Source organism: Recurvomyces mirabilis (genome assembly GCF_035927965.1).
Source record: "Recurvomyces mirabilis strain CCFEE 5264 chromosome Unknown scaffold_3, whole genome shotgun sequence".
Taxonomy (NCBI): Eukaryota; Fungi; Ascomycota; class Dothideomycetes; order Mycosphaerellales; family Teratosphaeriaceae; genus Recurvomyces; species Recurvomyces mirabilis.
Genome location: NW_027041937.1, coordinates 222,450 through 241,385, shown reverse-complemented (window position 1 = coordinate 241,385; position 18,936 = coordinate 222,450). Strand labels below are relative to the sequence as shown.

Sequence of the window (18,936 nt, the reverse complement as noted above, 5' to 3'; positions counted from 1 at the left end):
GTCCATGACCAGCACGTAGGAAGAGGGCGAGGCGTCAGGGAGCAGTGGACCGAGCTGCAGCTGTGTCCGAAGGCGGCGAGATTTCGCGGAGTCGGACACGTGGGGAGGCTACGACTATGGTCGCAAATTCCAGAGTCCGATGATCGTGATCCAAGGGATGATAGGGACCAGCCGAGATCAGTCCACGACGGCGGACCGGAAGTGATATAATAGAACGTCCCGCAAGCGGCTGGGAGCAAGAGTAAGACGCGAGTGGACAGCGAACAGCAAGGGCGCCCGGACGTCCGAGGATGCACCGTGTGAGATCTAGTGAATAGCGGAACACTTGCGTTTCGGGTTCGATGGATGGTGGAAGGCATATTTTTCTTCAAACTCGCAAGCTATATACAAGAACATCAACGACCCACAAAAATATCGCGCCAGACACCAGCCCGCTATGCTCCACACGTCAATGTCAATGTCAATATCAACATCATACCAAGCCACAGACATCTAGATAAACCTCTATTCATCCTCCTCAACCTCAGCAGTCTAGGAAAAAGTCAGCATTATCATCACAACTCGTCACAACAAACCGCACGACTTACATCATCATGAAAATCCCTCCCCTCCCTCGTAGCCTTAATCATGCCAATCCTGATAACAAAATCCCCAAATCTCTCCCCTTCATTCCTCTCTAGCGCATACCGTTTAAGCAACGGCTTCATAATCTCCAGAATCTCCTCCTCCTTGATCGAAGATCTGAAAAGCTTATTCAACCTCTGCCCGTGATAGCCGCCACCAAGGTACATATTATAAGCTCCATAGGCTTTACCCACAAAAGCGACTTCAGCGAGCCAAGGTCGTGCGCAGCCGTTCGGACAACCCGTCATGCGCATGACGATGCTCTCCTGTCTGAGGCCGTTCTCCTCAAGACATCCTTCGAGCTTGGTCACGAGTTCGGGGAGGTAGCGTTCCGACTCCGCCATAGCGAGGCCACAAGTCGGGAAAGCGACACAAGCGCTCGAGCTCAACCGCAGAGCAGAGAAGTTAGTGTTGTCCAGCTTGTACTTCTTCAGCATCGCCTTGGTCTCCTCTAGCTCCTCGGAAGGAATGTTCGACAGGATCAAATGTTGATTGCCAGTCAAGCGGAATTCGCCCTTCGTAACCTTGGCGATTTCGCGGAGACCGGTCTTCATTGGGAACTCGGCCGTGTCTTCGATTCTACCGTTCTCGATGAACATGGTGAAGTGGTTGAGACCCCTCTCATCCTTCTGCCATCCAAAAGTATCAATATTACTCTCGAAATGGAACGGCTTCGGCTCCTCGAACTTCTCACCCCACAGCTCCTCGACTTGTCCCTTGAAGACATCAAGGCCCATATCATCAATCGTGTACTTTAGCCTGGCATGCTTCCTGTTCGTGCGATCACCATTGTCGCGCTGTACGAGCATAATCTTCTCGCAGGCGATATGTACAGCATCTCTATCCACGTATCCGAACATGCGGCCAGTTTGAGGGTACGTCTTCTTCATGTTGTGCGTGACGCCCATGCCGCCTCCAGCCATCAGGTTGAACCCCTTCAGATGACCATCTTCACCCTTGATAGCGATTAGACCGATGTCGTGGGCGTAGACGTCGGTGTCGTTGTGTGGTGGGATGGCGATGGTGATCTTGAACTTTCGTGGAAGGTAGGTGGGACCATACATCGGCTCGAAGTCCTGGACCGCATTACCAGCAACCTGGACGTTCTTGTCGTTATCATCCTTGAGCCAGATTTCGTGGTACGCGGTTGTGCTCGGAAGCAGATGATCCGAGATCTTTTTCGCCGATGCGTGGGTCTCACGGTGTAGCTCACTTAGCTCTGGTAGCGAGGAGCACATGACGTTCCTGTTCACGTCGCCACAAGCGGCGATGGTAGTCATAAGCGCCTTGTTGATGCCTTGCATAGCGGGCTTTAGCTTGCCCTTGACCACACCGTGGAATTGGAAGGTCTGTCGGGTGGTGAGCTTCATTGTCTCGTTGCCGAGCTCAGTAGAGATAGCGTCCATCTGCTGCCACTGCAACGGTGTCGCAACACCGCCAGGTAATCGACATCGAATCATGAAAGAGTATGCTGGCTCCAGGCCTTGCGCCTTGCGCTCGTCTCGCAGATCACGATCATCCTGCATGTACGTGCCATGAAACTTAGTGAGCTGCTGATCGCCTGCCGAGATAGCACCGGTGCTTGCATCCTGTAGACCCTCTTCGATCGTACCTCGCAAGAAGTTCGATGCAGCCTTGATATCCTCGTTGGTGATTGGTGGCGGCTCGTCAGGAATACCCTCGACATTGCCTACCCCCATAGCATCCCACAACTTTGGTTCCCACTCGCCATAGCCAGTCTGATATTGATCCGGATCTTGGTCGTCTCCCAGACCAATATCGATGATCTGCTTGCCACCAAGTGCTTGCAGACGTGCGAAGATATCCTTGCCAGGCTTATTATAGTAGTGCTTGTCCTCTTTTCGTGGCCAGTAGTGGCTGTCACCCAGAGCAAACACAGTGAATTTAGTGTTGGCGAGATCCAAATCGGTACTCGTCTTGACACCTTCCCAGAAGTTTCGTCCGTTCTGTGGGAACTCACCCTGGCCAGCTGTTGCGGTGATAAGAACGACGTTCTCCTCATTTGGCAGATCCTCAAGCGGGAAGTCGTCCATAGCCATGCACATCGTCTTCAGACCTCGCGCCTTACCTCGCCGCGCCAGTCGCTTAGATAAGTTCTCGGCGTTGCCATTGTCGGACGCGAACAGAATAGTCATCGGAGCACCTTGCAGACCCTCAAGCAGAGCCTCGTAAGCATCCTTTGCCTTCCTCTTCTGCACCTTCCTCACCTCACTACCGTAAGACTCAGAAAGATGCGCATGGAATTGCGGATGCCGTCTCATAAGCTGACTCATATGGTTGTCTCTCCGCAAGAACTCCTGCAACTCCTTCTTGATGCGCTCGGAATCGAGCTTGAACGCCTCCTCGCCCTTCTCTTCTGCCTTGGGATCCCATCGGTATAGAGGCCAATATCCGAGATCGACTGCCTTCTTCGTCTCTTGTAGGACGGCGAGAGGGCTGTCGTCCTCACGATTGTACGGTAGATATGCCATGATCACAGACGGACCATCGAAAGCCTCTGCCTCCATCATCGCTTGTAGGACTTGCGTGTATGAGCTGTATACAGCGCAGGATGCAACGTAGGCGTTACCGAAGTTCATGGCGTAGAGACCAATATCCTTCTTTCTCCGTGCGGCGTCTTGGGCGGCGCGCTCGCTGTATGGCGTAGAGTCGACAATGAGCATATTCACATTTTCGCCACTGGCCAGGACGTGGTGTATACCACTGTTTCCAAGATCATAAGCCCATGCATCGGAACCGACAAGCCATTGCGACTCCTTGTAGAACAAACCCTTTGATCTGAGCAACTTCGAGGCGGCGGATGAGCCATCAATCGAGAGTCTTTGGATCACCTCGGGAGCAAGCTTGTTCGCTTTCTCAGCATCTGTTGCGGAAAGCGCCCACTGCGAGAGCCACTTCTGAGGATTATCGGTTGTGAAACCGCGAGTCTTGGCCGCAGCCTGCACCTCGGACACGAATCGCTGTCGGTGCTGCTTTCGCGCCAATAACGAGCCAAAGCCGTACTCTGGGCTGGACTTGATGCCTTGGTCCTCAACGCCCGCGCTCTTTGACGTCAGAGCGTTGGCGATGTGTAGTCGTTCGCTAAAGAGCTGGTCTAGGATCTTCATGTATGCATTCTCGAGCTTGGGCTGGCTAAGCTGGAACTCGTTCTGCACGCTTGTACCCCCAGTTCTTGGACCCCCATGCTGACCTACCTCCAGATTCTGAATGGGCGACTGCGAGAGAAGGTTCTGAAAGATGCCAGACAGCGCTTGTGTGATCGTCGTGTACTCCAGATAGCCCAACTGGTAGCCGACAATCGTAGGTGTCTGATGAGAATCAGATGCTTTGAGCGTCATCAACACATCCAACAGTATCGGGCCCCATTTGGTCGTCCGTCTTCGCACCTGCTCGAGCACAGCCAACCTCTTCACACTCCGTGGAAGTGCTTCTGTCAATCGCTCGGCCAGCCATGGTCTGTAAAGCACAGGTGTGATAAGTCCAACATTCCGGAAGAAATCAGCCTGAGTAGCAGACTGGAACTCAGCAGCGAACAAGCCCGGATCCGAGCCGAACAAGAACAGTGCGCTCTCCGCATTGGCTGGCCCAGTGTAGTTGAAAGCGCTGTACTTCCTGCCCGTCTGGCTGCGAATCTGAGACCAGATTGACTCACAGATGAAGTCGATGTCGTCTGAGCTCACCGGCTTCGGCTGAGAGTCCACGGTGGTCGCCGACTCGGCCTCCGATGCACCAGAACTGCTATTCTTGCGATCTGATGACGAAGACGAGGCGCTAGACTGATCGTGTGGGCTGGTGGCACCAGATACACCATTGACGGCTGGTAAAGGAGGTGCCGCGGCACCTTCACTAAGACCAATATTTCGCACTTGTGGTCGTCCTTCGCTGACGTATAAGGATGTGTCATCGCTGCTCATCGACTGGTACTGCCTTGCCAGATTCGTGTCCAACACCTCCGTCACTAGCTGCCGGCTCTCATGAGCGATTGGCTGATCGGCCTTGGAGTTTGCTGCATCGAAGAAATGTATCACACCCTTGCCACTTCTGATCGCTAGTGCATGTGCTGTAAGAGCCATATCCTGCGCCTCTTGCAACGAGTTGCTCTGCAAGAACGTAAAGCCCACATTGCGGATACTCGTGATGTCGCTGTAGTCTGGGAAGCCGGCCGGGTGCAGACTGGCGTGGATGACGACAGGGTATTGTGCTAGTCGGTAGAGATGCGGGATGCTCTTGATCAAGATGCTACTGTCAGTCGTGACGGTCGTGATCTTACCACTCCGCACAGGCTGGTAGAGGGAGAGTAGAGGGTCGGCATTGTGGCGGACGTGCTGTATTTCTGGTACGTCCTTACAAATCAAGCTCGAGGCCTTGTTGTCGGCGTACTGACGGAGGAATTTGGAGAACTCGCTGTCGGTAGAGAGGGAGGGCTGGACGGAGACGATGACATCGGAGGAGAGGTAGGCGATGCGGGCGACTGTGTGAGCGGCCTGGTTAGTGATGCTGCATTCGTCTCATCAATAATGAGACGATGGTGGGGTGATTCTTACCAGCCTCTCCTACGCCCAGAACCTGTGCCATGGTGGAGTGTGTGGTCTATAATGGAGCGAGTGGGTGACTACGATTGTTATCGCATAGTCATATGTAGTTTGCAACGAAGGGGCGAACTGCTGGCAGGATCGAGCAGCCTATGATCCGGCTTCGATCTGCAACAATAATAAAAATGCCCTTACAGTAGTAAGCTTTCGGCAATATGACTTTTGCCATCTGTAGCGCTTTTTTGTCTCGCTTATGATTGGTTCGATTCCATCTACATTCCACATTGAGCGATGGCGCCATTCGCCTCTCGGCTGCGATGTCGCTTGTACTTGGCATATACTGTAGAGCATGAAATTAAGTGAATGGCAAATCGTCCAGGTCGCCAACAAGCCTCTACCACTATGGTCCCAACGGCGACGTGCATCAAACTCAGGAGTGAATCCTGGAACTGCCATTGTGCTTGTGCCTTGGTAAGTTGCTGTATTATGCGGCTAGCGCGAGCATGTTATGTAGACAATGCTGTTGTGCGTATATGTACCACTCTGTAATTTGTACAGAGACGTCTTTTTATAACAAATGCTACGGTCTTGTACCTCCGGATACGCATGCGACGTTTCGGCGCCGAACTTGGACGTGAGCCGAGTTGATGTGGTTGGTCTGTCCGGACACACACGACGACGACGACCGAACGGCTGAGCGGCGAAGCTGTACTCGTGTCGAAAAACATGCTTATTACAATGTGACCTGTGTATGCAGCGTGGCAGAATATTGGAGACGCATTTCAGTAGCTCAAACTGTTGTGAGTCGCAAGGACCTACTGCCGATGAGGAGGTCGCTTGCCTTTGGCTTCAAAGCCACCAACCCTTGGATGCAATGCCGCTTGTCTTAGTATGCGAAGGATGAAGTGAATGGCATTTTATTAAGTGGACATACGGCCACAATATTATTAGTACAATCTGCCGGAGGTCTTGACTTATACATAGTCAGAGCATAGCAGCTTGATGGTATGGGCGCGGCCCTTAGACGCGTACATGTAGACAAGGCATATCGACAAGAATTATGATAAGACTGTGCGTCAAAAAGACAAAAACATACAGCAGCAGGCATTCGCCAGTCGTCACCGACCTGACTACTACTCTACCGGTCCGCGGCTTAAGTACAGGAGAGCGGACGGGATCCTCTGTTTTCCGCGGCCTATGGCCGTATGTGATATTGTCAGTAATCTTTGTAACATATATTTCTTTCTATTACCTACTAGCCCAAGACGGGACTTCGAGGAGATTAAAGCACCGCCAGGTTCGTAGCGGATACTATTGCATACGATAGTTGCAACGACGAAGAACATAGGCGTACGTACTAGTTCTAAACGGCTCTCGCGTTTGTGCGGAAACTTAGGTTTCCAACGACTAGGATTGGGTGCAACTATAAGCGCATCGTCTTCGCCCCTGATTGCCGTTGTGTGGCAGAGAGGGGCACCTCAAGCTTCACGCTCATCCAAACTTCCTCACATCACGGCCTAGAACCTACATAGCGCAGACGACATGGATCCTGCACGTGCACGAGGATGCGCTGCAAACGTGTATATCACAGGCGGGCAGCCGGTCGTGCAAATGCAAGTATCATCGCTCCATCTCCGTCTCCTTCCCAGCCTTCAGCGCCATCATGCCTAAACCCTTCAATACCATTCCCTCAACCTCATCCTTTAACCCCACCCCCTTCACCGTAAATGTCTCCGAGCCAGATCTACAGTCCTTCCGCCAACTAGTGGCGCTCTCCCAGATCGGCCCGGAGACGTACGAGAACCGGGTTACCGACGTGAAAGATCTGACCAGCTACGGCATCAAACGGTCATGGCTTGCGAACCTCAAAGACCACTGGGCGACGACGTACGAGTGGCGGAAAATGGAAGAGAAGATCAACTCGTTCCCCAACTTCAAGGTCGAGATTGAGGACAATGGGTTCGGGTTCGAGGTGCACTTCGCGGCGCTGTTTAGTAAGAAAAAGGATGCGGTGGCGTTGCTGCTGTTGCATGGGTGGCCAGGGTCATTCTTGGAGTTCCTGTAAGAGAAGTAGTGTAATTCTATGCTGGTGTAGAGCTGATGAGAGCAGCGGCGTTTTGAACGTCTTTCGCACCAAATATCCCGAAGACGAATTACCCTACCACATCATCGTGCCCAGCCTACCTGGGTACTGTTTCTCCAACGGCCCGCCGCTAGATCGTGACTTCATCATCGAGGACGTTGCCCGCATCATGGATAAATTGATGACCGGTCTAGGGTTTTCCGCATACGTAGCTCAAGGCGGCGATCTGGGAAGCTACATCGCACGTGTACTAGGCGTTCAGCACGCTGCGTGTAAGATGGTGCACCTCAATCTATGTATTGGCGTGATGCCAGAGAGCGGAGAGGAGGAGCAGGCGCTGAATAGTAGGGATCAGGCGGCAGTGAGGAGGGCGCGGGACTTCACGAACATGGGGTCTGCGTACGCACGATTTCATGGGACAAGGCCGAGTACGATTGGACTCGTGCTGTCTACATCTCCTGTGGCGTTGCTCGCTTGGTAAACACAGCACCCTCCCTATCTTACCACTGCCACACCCGAACAAGTCGAATGACTGACCTTTGTGATCTTTATGGGTCTAGGTTCGGCGAAAAGTTCCTCCAATGGTCCGACGAATCGCCCCCGGACGATGAGATCCTCGACTCCATAACACTATGGTAAGACATCAGACGATAGGGAAGTCCGCGGACCTCTTAGCTCCTACACGATGTTCAAGAGCACGAGCTATTTCAACCCCTTCTAGACTCCCCTACCTCTCTGCCTATATTCGAGACATTTGCTGACTCCCTCTCCTATCACATATAGGTGGTTCACGAAGTCCTTCCCACGCGCCATCTACCCGTACCGCCAGCCCTTCGGTCCAAAGCCCACTTTCTTCCATCCAGAGAAGACTTGGTTCATCGAGAAACCATTGGGATACTCGTGGTTCCCGAAGGATTTGGCGCCGGTGCCCGTGGCGCTTGTTGCTAAGGTGAGTTGGAACCAGTTGAAGGAGTCTTGGTTCTGGCAACCCTACTTCTCTCGACTCCCTGAAGATCCTTCGACAAGTAGAGCGATCTATGGAGGCTAACTATCTTGATTCATCAGGCGGGAAATCTAGTGTGGTCACGCAAACATGAGGGAGGTGGCCACTTCGCAGCGATGGAAAAACCCATGCAATTTGCGACGGACATGGAGGATTTTGTAGCACAGGAGTGGCCGACTGTTCAGGGGGAGTAGATGTTCGCCAGATGCTAGAATAGCATACTACCATGGGTTTGAACGACCTGTCCATCAGGCGGTGCAAAAGACCAACTCAATGTTATCTCATCATCTCCACTGTGAAAAATATCGGCGTCAAAGAGACTTGCATGTCAAGTCGGTGACATTTTTTTCGGAAGGACGACATGCGAACTCATCGGCTGCATGCAATGATGGAAAAGACAGCTCCATGATGGTAAAGTGCTGGAGACCCAGAATCGCTCGATTCTTTCGCGGCTGCACTGGCAGAATTAAAGCATCCTTTCGACCCAGATTTGCTGTCCACCCAGCACAGCCTAGACCTGTTCGAGGCGGAATGCTCTCCGTGGGGCGAAGTGGTCTGGATTCTGTCCTTGTCCGTATGAGTTTACCCAGTATTAATCTACAGCTCAACATCCAAGCCAGATTTGGTGTCAGCATCGCCCCCGTCTGCATCGGTTTCGGAGTGATGTCTGACACTCTCCAGCATGTTGTTCTCTCGTAAGAGAGCAAGAGCGTCAACATACCCATCACTAGCGATGCAGACCCTGTTTTGTTGCATCTCGATGTCGTCTTTTGAGCCAGAGACGCAAAGACGGTCTAAGACAGCTCTCAACTCTCGGTGTACCGTGGTATCCGCCTCCAGTAGTGTTTGTGAGCTGTAGAAATGTGTATGGCCAAGCTGTCAGCTGCGTGCAAGGATCGTATCGTGCATGGAGTGCGATATCGCCGTTTCGAGTGGTGGTAAGCCTGTTTGGGCTGTAATACCGTTTGGGCGCGTCATCTTCGCCTCAGTGTCCAGTGCCGGAAAGCACATCGGCATTTTGGAAACCGCGTGAGATCTCTAACACTGTAGCAGAGTGGAGTATGTACGACTCAAAGCAAGTCGAATGGATGCGATGGCGGCGTGCACAGACATACGACCACCAGCGTGCGCAGTACAGTACAGCATTAGCTTCTATTTGAGGTGAGCCATTACTACTGAATTGCAACAACTGCAGAATTGGCGTCGCTTCTCGAGAATGCTGTCACGGCTGTCCTCTTCCAGTGCCTCATTGGCTTATTTTGGCTCATATGTCTCTGCCAGCAGTTCGCTGTGAAGCACTTGCTGCCTAGAGCAGTTGTACCACCTCTGTATGGCCTCTTTCCAAGGCTTCCTGGAGGGCATTGCCATAGTATCCGCCCTGGGCATTGACATCAGCGTCCTTGTCTAGCAGCAGCTGCACTACGTCTATGTGGCCTTGGTGTGACATAATCGAGCGATGGCCCCGTCCCCACCGACCACAATATGCTGGACTGGGATTCTATGGGCGGATAGTATGAACAATTTACAGTACCAACAGAGTCCTTCTACGCTGGTCCATTACGGCTACTGCCGCCCGAGCTGGGTCCTAAATATGAGCAGTCCTGCCACCCTTCGCTGAGTGACCAGCGCCAATTCGTAGGTTTTCCATCGCGCTCGAGATCTTCCCGCAACCGACGAAAGCCGTCCACACCGAGCGGATCATAATTAGGCCGACCAAGCTCGTTCGTAGCGACTGGGGCTGTAGCGTCATCCCAGCTCTGCCACTTCATGGACGACATATCGAATCTTTGCCATGTCGAGGGTCCGTCGCCCGGCCATATGTTGTGGGAACGGAAGACCAACCGTCGAGACTCGTATTCGTCTATGGGGAGCGGTACATTGGGCCAGCGACCCACGTTGTGCATAGGCATCAAGGTCTCTGGTGATATCTGTCCTAACACGAACGAGAGCTCCACGGTGCAATCTCGCACCAGGAGCGCTTCGTAGAGATCCCAAAGTATACCTAAAGTAACTTGAATCTTGCCGCTTCGACACGTCCCGTGTCCTCTCCGCCTGGGATTAGTAGTGCCTGATCTAGCGTGGTAGTTCGTGTTCGAGCTCTTCCATTTGTGGGCCCATTCCAGTTGCACCATTGGGGGTTGCGAAGCGTACATACGCCGCCAAGACGCTTCTGGTCGCGCGAATGCTCGCCGAGCTGCTGCTGTCTGGTGGAGGCCATGGCGTGTGCAAGGAAGTCTGTGCAAGTCCCGATATCTCACGGCAGCAGTCTTGGTCTCTCGTAGCTCATCCTCTACCCCGAGAGTCTGATTGGACGTAGATATGATGCAGCCGAAATGACTAAACAGAATCGGATTTAGCGAAATGTCGAATGGATCCTGGTTTAAGCCAGAAGCAGGATGTGAGGGCAGGAGAAACATCGATCTCTGAAGCTCTTCGGAATCCTCGATAATACGGCGAAATTTTTGGCACAACCTAGAGATTGTAACGAGTGTTGCAGTATCGGCTTGCGAGAGTAATTGTAGGATCAATTCATCCAGTACATAGAATTTGGCGCATGCTGCCATCGTCGGATCAGTAGCTAGAGGTCGCTCCGTCTAGTCGATGTATTTCCTCGATGTAATCGTTGAGACACTCTAGGTTAGTTCTTTAATTCTATAATCCGAGCTATTACTAAGTCCTCATGTACCCGATAGTCTGATGCTATCGTGAACACATACCTATGTTGCGGGTTTCAACAGGCAGAAAGTCCGGAACCGGGGAATCTGCCTGCCCAAGGTTCGGCGACACAGTCATGTGACCTCGCTCTAACGTGAGCGGGAATAGACCGTGTGGTGGCCCAACTTCCAGCATTCTGGAAGTCGCTGTATCGGCGTCGAGGGAACTTGTTCCGTCCGCTCTTCTGTACTTAAGCCGCGGATCGGTAGAGTAGTAGTATGGTGGGTGACCACGTGCGAGTGCCTGCTGCTGTATGTTTTGCCTTTTTGCCGTGAGGTATGATCTAGAGGTCCAACTACGTTCTTCGAGTTCTCAAGAATGGTAAGATATTACTTGGTCGTCTTCGAAGACATTGCATATCAGCTGCGACCAGTCATTGTTCAATGATGGCGATGGCGATAGCTTTTTGATTGGGTAACACGAGAAGGATATACCACACAACCTATCACTTCCCCTCCCGAGTCAACCTCCCCACCGCCTCCTTCACCACCCTCTCCTGATACTCCTCCCAACACTGATAAAGACTGACAAACTCCTGCACAGCATCAACCACACTCTCCATCTCCACCCTCGACTCAGCCAGCCAATCCACCAACTTCCCGAGTTTCGGACCCGCCTGCTTCAGTCCCGCAATCCCCGCCATAGCACTCTGAGCCGCTCCAGCACTCAAAGCCGCCACTCCTGCCGGCGACGAAGGGCCAGAAGAGGAATGCGCTTGTAGTCCAGCCGGTTGACCCGCGGGCCGGAGCACGACAGCGAGGAAGATCGCAGCGATGGCCATAACATGCGGTGGGTAGAGGAGCGGCAGATCAGTAACGAAACAATCATTGACCACACTCCCCGCCAACACCATCTCCTCCGAGCTCAGCCCAAACAGCCCTCCAAACTCCGTCAAGATCCGATAAGGATGATGCACAATCAATCTACTCTGCAGGGTCGAAATCATCGCAAACTCACACTCCCCTATCTTCCCCGTCTCATTAGCATGTAATTCCGGCCATAACCTGGCCGCTTCTCCTAGCACGAGCCTGATATGCTGCGGTGACTCCTCCATTTTACAGGCTAGATACAATGCCGTGGCCATGATGAGGTAGGGGTTCGTTTTGCGGATCTCGATCCGGAGGTAGAAGCGTTTGAGGTAGATTTGGGCCGTGGCAACGGATTGTTGGCGGAGGTTAAGACGGCGAGCGAGTTTTTGGAGATGCGTTTGGAGGTAGATGTTTATGTGGCGCGGGTCGGGGAGGGGGTGTTTGGTGGCGAGGCCGGGGTTGGAGGCGGTGAGGTTGCGGCGGATCTCGGTGAGTTCGGGTTTGGTGAAGGTCCAGTGTTTGGCTTGGGTGGAGTCCCAGTAGTTTGATGCCATGGTGATGGAGGCTCAGCTACGTCTGGAAGATGAGGCCTGCTTTGGATGCTGCTTTCGTATTGCTCCGCACTATGTCAGGTCCTTCCTGCTAGACAATCGGGCCTCTGGTTACGAATGTGCTAGGTCCGATAATTTGCCAGTGTCGTGATACAGGCACACTCTGGATATCCCCCTCTCGGACAGGCCGCTTGAGGAGATATGTGATATTGGAGCCTGATAACGCCACTTGCTGCGTGGCATATTGGACGGTAGGCCTTCGTGCGGAGTCATTTCAGCTCACGGCGTCATATTTCGAGATCGCTATTGATACCACACGATGATGGTTCCGTTATTATTGATGATGATGAAGTGATCGTATCGTTCATGATAAGATGTTGATCTTGGTCTTCACATGTCAAGAAGCTGAAGCTCTCCACTTTCCGTAGGGCTGAAGAATTGGGCCGCAGAGCCGAGCTTGAGATGGTGGAAAGCTTCACGTCACAGGAAAGATGGTGAGGAGATGAGCTGCAGGAACGAGCCGACCTACCAATATTCCCACAATACAAACGCTACTGGACACACGATATACCCACTCGTTATATCACCTTGGAGGAATAGCAGAGTCTACAATATCTACGCACCTCGGCAGCAGCAGCAGCAGACCTAACCAGCACAAACCTCACATCTCAGCCATGAAGCCACGATAAGAGCAGTACAACAGTGACAGCACTCATGGATGGCGAGTCCAGCCAAGAACGCGAAGCCCGCCTCCGAGCCCTCTGGCGTCGCCTCGACACCCGCAAACAGAACAAACTCGACCTCCCCGCCCTACAAGATGGCCTTCGCGCTATCGACCACCCGCTTAAAGATGCCACGAGTCTCATCCGCGATATGCTCACGGCATGCGATATCAATCACGACGGGGAGATAACCTACGACGAGTTCGATCGCTTCTGCATCGAGACGGAACGGCAATTACGGACGTTGTTCGATAGTATGGATCGCGATCATAATGGGAAGCTGGATAAGAGTGAATTAGCCTCTGCATTTGACCGAGCAGGTGTGCTGGTATCGAATGCGCGACTGGATCGATTCTTTACCTATATCGATAAGAACCATGACGGGAACATCGATTTCAGCGAATGGAGAGGTATGTTATCCTCATAACCTTAAAGCAAGCTCCCACACCCACCACGTGGGAGACGACTTACAGGGACTGACTCACGCTCTACTTCTTACTCTCCAGATTTTCTCCTCTTCATACCCGCATCCGCGCCAGGCTTAAATGCCGTCTTCAACTACTACACCTCCGCGCACAAACTCACGGCGGAAGGCGATGTGCAGATGACCGACCAAGCAATAAATGGTGCCGGTATGACTTTTGATTTCCTTCGAAATATGATGTTTGGTGCTATTGTGAAGCTTGTCCGGCCTACATCTGCAATATCTCTTCCAGCATCTGCACATTCGCCACCAGTATCATCACAACCTCCACAAGACCAAGAACATGACTACGAAGCATTATCTACACCACCAAACTACAACCCCGAAATGAAGACCTTCGAACAACGACCTCACCAACCCACCGACCTTGCATCAGAAGACCCACACATGCCTCTCAAACCCGCCCGCCGGAAACTCCTCCACCACTCCAGCCCACCCATCAATAACCGCAGCGAAGAAGACACGGAGCTCGTAGAATCGTATGAACCCGTCACGCTAACCGACTTGGTGCCGGATGTAGGCTACTTTGTCGCCGGCGGCTTGTCCGGTATCACTAGTCGAACCGTGACGGCGCCGCTCGATCGGCTGAAGGTGTATCTGATAGCGCAGACGGGGAATGCGCAGGCGGCGGTCGAGGCGGCGAAGAGTGGGAAGGCGGTCAAGGCTACGCAGCAAGGGGCTAGGACGCTTTGGAAGGCGGTGGGGAAGTTGTGGGCGGCGGGTGGGGTTAGGAGTTTGTTTGCTGGTGAGTTGTGGCAAAGTCTGGAGGGAGCGAGGTGAGGGTTTGCTGATGTGATGGTAGGCAACGGGATCAATGTGGTTAAAGTCATGCCCGAATCAGCGGTCAAATTCGGTTCATACGAGGTAGACGGACTCCTTACCCCAAGCATATTTGGCATCAGCTAATCATTTCTGGTACAGGCTTGCAAAAGAGCAGTAGCCCACATGGAAGGCCACAACGACCCAACCAACATCTCCCAACCCTCCCAATTCGTCGCCGGCGGCGTTGCAGGCATGATCTCCCAAGCCGTCGTCTACCCCCTCGACACTTTGAAATTTCGCATGCAATGCGAGACCGTCCCCGGAGGCCTCCACGGCAACAAACTCCTCCTCACCACCGCCGCCAAAATGTGGCGAGCCAACTCCATCTTCGCCTTCTACCGCGGCCTTTCTATGGGATTGGTCGGTATGTTCCCGTACGCCGCCATCGACCTCTTCACTTTCGAGACCCTGAAACGCCGGCTCGTGGCAAGGAATATGAAGATGTATGGGTATAAACACGAGGAGGATGCTCTGCCGGGCAATTTCACCTTGGCGCTCATGGGTGGTTTTAGTGGGGCTATTGGGGCTAGTATTGTTTATCCCATCAATCTGCTGCGTACTAGGTTGCAGAGTCAGGGGACGGCGAGCCATCCGAGGACGTACACTGGTATTGTTGATGTTACGCGCCAGACGATTCGGGGCGAGGGGTGGAGGGGGTTGTTCAAGGGGTTGACGCCGAATTTGTTGAAGGTTGTGCCGGCTGTGTCAATTGTGAGTTTTTGACTTGATGTGGGATACAGTGTGGGTGTGGTGATTTCATGCTGACGATTGTCTGTGCTAGACTTATGTCGTCTATGAGAATTGCAAGAAGGCGCTGCATCTCCACTGATGACAAGACGACACAAATCCGAGTCGACTAAAGCGACCATATGAGAACGATCCTTGGCATGGCGCGGCGGTGGATGGAGTGTTCAAGTGAGGAATCATGTGCTGTTCGACTGCTAGATGATATCGCACTTCCTGCAAGGCGCTATGGTGTACGAGAGCTGGGTTATCTTGCCTAGAAGCTCATTTGCGGAGGTTCACGGCCCGGATTACTTTCTGTGTATTGCAGTGGGAGTGGGATCCTGCATAGCGTGCCGACTGTCTTGTAAATACCTGGTGTATGAACCTAAGAACACCACACTTCCTGCTCTTCGTGGTAACATCAAACAGGGTCACGTGGGTCGCGCGAAAGACGCGTCAGCGGAAAGCCCCCGCACCGCGTCTACAACCTCCAGCTTCAACATTGCCTCTCTTGATCCAGAACACATCCACAGCAGAACGAACTCGACCTCAACACAAGACACGACTCAGCCGACCATCATCGCAAGCGCTACGGATCCGGCTCTATCCACTCTCTCGAACTTTCAAGACATCCCGCAAAAACAAGCAATCCTCTCCACCCGAAAACAAACCAAAAGCACATACCCCCCCCCATGACATCCTCGCACCCATCAGTCCTTCGCGTCTAACGCTTAGACAACGGTTCCCCACGGCCGCGCTCTTGTCTGCTCACAACACCGTTCTGCGACAGTCATTGAGCATCGCCCTCATTACCATGTCAAAGACGCGTGGAGTGCAGTGCGGAAGTGGATGTTGGTGTGGGTGATGCTTAACCCTAAGCGATTTCCCTCGGTTTCTATCTTACAAGTTTCGTGGTCCTCTGCCCTGCTTTTCTTCTGAGGGGAATGAAGCTGCTGGTTTCTCCGATTAGTTCTTGCGGATCCTGATGCTGTGCTGGCTTTGCGGCTGGTAGGGCTGAGGGTGAGTTTGGAGCGAAAGGGTTGCTGGAGTGGTCTGGTGCTTTGCTTTTGTCTTCTTCTTCTCATGTTTTGAGGAGGAGTGGCATGAGTACGGCGGTAATACGGTGGTCTCATGCGTCGGTTTGGTAAGACTCTCTCAGGAGGCGCGCGTCGAGGCTGCTGGCTGGACTTTATGCTCTGATCTTTTTTGTGGTAGCTTTTGGTGGTATTGTATTGGATGAGGAAGATTGGGAGAGAGGAGAAGAGTGCGTGTCGGGCTTTCTCCTTGTGAGATGGTCTTTAGGATCTTCACATGCTGCGACGCTTGGTCTTGGGAGGTCTGATTTGTGGTTGTTTGAGTCTGCTACGCTGGATTTTGAGATGCAAGGTTCTGCGTCTGTGGCTGACGAACGGCATCAGCATCTTCAGTGATGTCTGCTGTGGCAAGAAGACTCTGATGGTGGCCTGATCTTGAAAAGACGATCGGAAGAACATGACAGCACGCTTTCACGAGCGTCCAGGCCAACATACAGACTGCGCAGATTGGCTTGTCTTCACATTGGCTTCGTAGCACACTCGTCCGAACCATGCCAAAGCATTAGCGAGGTGCATCGGGCTTACGTACAGAGACGAGCCATGATGCGCGGTCACCCAACGGCATGTCATAGTTCCTGCACTCCTTTCGTCCTTGCCAAGTCAGCCTGCTGTCGTTGTTAGACAGCTGCAGCGGGTGCCGTGAGACATCACAGATTCACAATCCCACTCATTGCTCTTGAATCTAGTACGCCTGCCGTGAGGCAAGACTTTTACATCACCATCAGCCAACAGAAACCCACTTCCCGCTCACAGCGAAGACGTCCTGCACACCACTCACACCCGCCACGCTGTTCCTCAGGGATCTGAATGCCAATTCCTCTCCATCCCAACCTCAACCACAACACAAACCCCGAAGCCCGCATCACGGCACACGCCATTGATGCGACTCGCCTTGCCCTCACTGAGGCAACGGGTACCCGGTCAGCCACGTCAATCATCTCCTCCCATGGCATCTCATAGGAGTCGATCGATGAGCGCCGAACAACAAAACCAAAATGCCTGGACCTGCTACTACTCAGTGGTGGACCAACTAGCGCAGCCTCACAACTTGTGAGAAGACAAGCGGCTTTTGAAGATGTACTTTGTCCGTTTGTTTTTAAAATGCCTCTCTGCATGCTCGCTTGCGTGCTGGAGATGGAATCTAAAGACTGTCTCTAGGAGGAGTGCTTATTCACGTACTGAGAGGGTTGGCGAGTTGTACTTTCCTGCGAAAGTGGGGTTTGGGATGTCTATGAGAGTGAGAGGGAGGGGAGTGGAGCTGGTGAAGTGGCGTGGTGGTTGTGCTGAAGTTGAGGTTGTGTTGATGGAAGGACAGTGCGGACTGATAGGTGCGTTACAGGAGGCAGTCTGCAGAAGCTGTCATGGTCCGTCTTCATCCGGGCCATCACGGACGGAGCAGCATATTTTGGGCGACTGGGTCAACATTCGCGACGTGCGGGACCTCTCTAGAGTGAGGCTCAAAGCTTTGGCTTGTCTGCTACTTGCATTTGCCGGTGTCTGCCTGAGTGTGCGATTCTGAAAGTGGTGGTCTGGCTTGGAGCTGGTCTGTATTCAGTGGATCCGGGTTGCATTGAGATGGCCGCTCTTGCGCATCCTGTGAAGGGGACGTGAGAGCGGCGCATTTACTTTTTATACGTCTTCCCATCTGGTCGGATAGAGTGAAGAGATGGCTAACTGCACCCAGGTACTTCTCTGAGTCTCTCAACACTCGCGCCTTCTCCTTCCTATTGCCTAATTCCCGAACACGATCGCCGCTCGAATAATCACCGCGAACGCCCAGAAGGTGGTGATGAAGTAGATCAGACTCCGGACGAATGCCCACTTCCTCGTTTCGACTACGATATAGTTGATCGTATACGCCGTCCTCAGCGCCATCCACACAATCGAGAAGGTCGTCACTCCCGTTGCGCCCGCACCCGCTCTCCACTCCGCTAAGCAACCAGCAAAGATGGCGGCAACGAACAGCGGCATGTTCTCCAAGGCGTTGCGGTGACATGATTCGGCACGCTCGAATGCTGCGAACTCGCGAGGGCCGACGAGCTTCTTGAGTTTCTCTTGGGTTGCCATGCCGTGGGGGTTGCAGTTGTCGGCTTTGGACAAGTCGCCGCCAGTTATCTTGGCCATGGCGTAGCCATGTGGGATGGCGGCGAGGACATAGTAGAGTGGGATTGTCAAGAGTGGAATGTTGATTGGCATTTTGGCGTTGGCTCTGAAAGTCGTGGTAGAAGGAGGAACGCTGATCTGTTCAAGCAGGATGTTGTGAAAGTCACTGGCTCTTATATCGAACTTGTCTTATTTATGGACGACGCTCGCATCTCAATTCAAGAATTCAATGGATACGTGGACGTTCGACAGGCGGTCAATGCCGCAGCCTGTCTTTCTGTCTGTCCTGCATGTCCGACCGGCCATCAAGACTGTCCGAAATTGCACGGCCCACACATGATTACTGAACATGACGATTCCCAGGCAAAGCACTCCAGGCAATCGCTATACCATTACCACAATACCACGTTGAATGATAACATTGTTGCCCAAGCCAGCCATTGGCAGTTTCGGAGGATGCAACTTTAAATCGGCCGCCGTCGGCCGCATCCGCAACTGAAGCACAGACACCCTCTTCCAACTTCACCCCGCTCTCGAACGACCTAGATGCAGTCAAGCCTCTACCGCAATAGTGATCACGACCTGCAGCCGTCATGCAGAAGGATGCATTCATCTCGTGGAACTAACCTGCCACCCTCACCGCGGCT

The 18,936-nt window shown here is 52.9% G+C and overlaps 5 protein-coding genes across 5 annotated transcripts; 2 read left to right on the top strand and 3 right to left on the bottom strand.

Annotated features, from left to right (window-relative positions):
* Positions 1 to 504: 504 nt before the first annotated feature.
* Positions 505 to 5,220, bottom strand: MET5 (Sulfite reductase [NADPH] subunit beta; the record flags this gene model as incomplete). The annotated part of the gene is made up of 3 exons (XM_064834106.1): positions 505 to 531; positions 588 to 5,116; positions 5,190 to 5,220. 3 exons carry the CDS (start codon positions 5,218 to 5,220, stop codon positions 505 to 507), a joined length of 4,587 nt encoding a protein of 1,528 aa, XP_064697970.1.
* Positions 5,221 to 6,840: 1,620 nt separating this feature from the next.
* LTS14_001396 (uncharacterized protein) lies at positions 6,841 to 8,457 on the top strand (the record flags this gene model as incomplete). Its single annotated transcript, XM_064834105.1, has 5 exons — positions 6,841 to 7,238; positions 7,273 to 7,737; positions 7,821 to 7,895; positions 8,044 to 8,209; positions 8,326 to 8,457. The coding sequence occupies 5 exons, from the start codon at positions 6,841 to 6,843 to the stop codon at positions 8,455 to 8,457; spliced, it is 1,236 nt and encodes a 411-aa protein (XP_064697969.1).
* Positions 8,458 to 11,423: 2,966 nt separating this feature from the next.
* On the bottom strand, positions 11,424 to 12,341 carry SSN8 (RNA polymerase II holoenzyme cyclin-like subunit; the record flags this gene model as incomplete). The annotated part of the gene is made up of 1 exon (XM_064834104.1): positions 11,424 to 12,341. The coding sequence occupies one exon, from the start codon at positions 12,339 to 12,341 to the stop codon at positions 11,424 to 11,426; it is 918 nt and encodes a 305-aa protein (XP_064697968.1).
* Positions 12,342 to 13,052: 711 nt separating this feature from the next.
* LTS14_001394 (uncharacterized protein) lies at positions 13,053 to 15,195 on the top strand (the record flags this gene model as incomplete). The annotated part of the gene is made up of 5 exons (XM_064834103.1): positions 13,053 to 13,470; positions 13,567 to 14,289; positions 14,347 to 14,408; positions 14,466 to 15,077; positions 15,148 to 15,195. 5 exons carry the CDS (start codon positions 13,053 to 13,055, stop codon positions 15,193 to 15,195), a joined length of 1,863 nt encoding a protein of 620 aa, XP_064697967.1.
* A 2,722-nt stretch (positions 15,196 to 17,917) lies between these two features.
* On the bottom strand, positions 17,918 to 18,382 carry LTS14_001393 (uncharacterized protein; the record flags this gene model as incomplete). Its single annotated transcript, XM_064834102.1, has 1 exon — positions 17,918 to 18,382. The coding sequence occupies one exon, from the start codon at positions 18,380 to 18,382 to the stop codon at positions 17,918 to 17,920; it is 465 nt and encodes a 154-aa protein (XP_064697966.1).
* Positions 18,383 to 18,936: the final 554 nt, after the last annotated feature.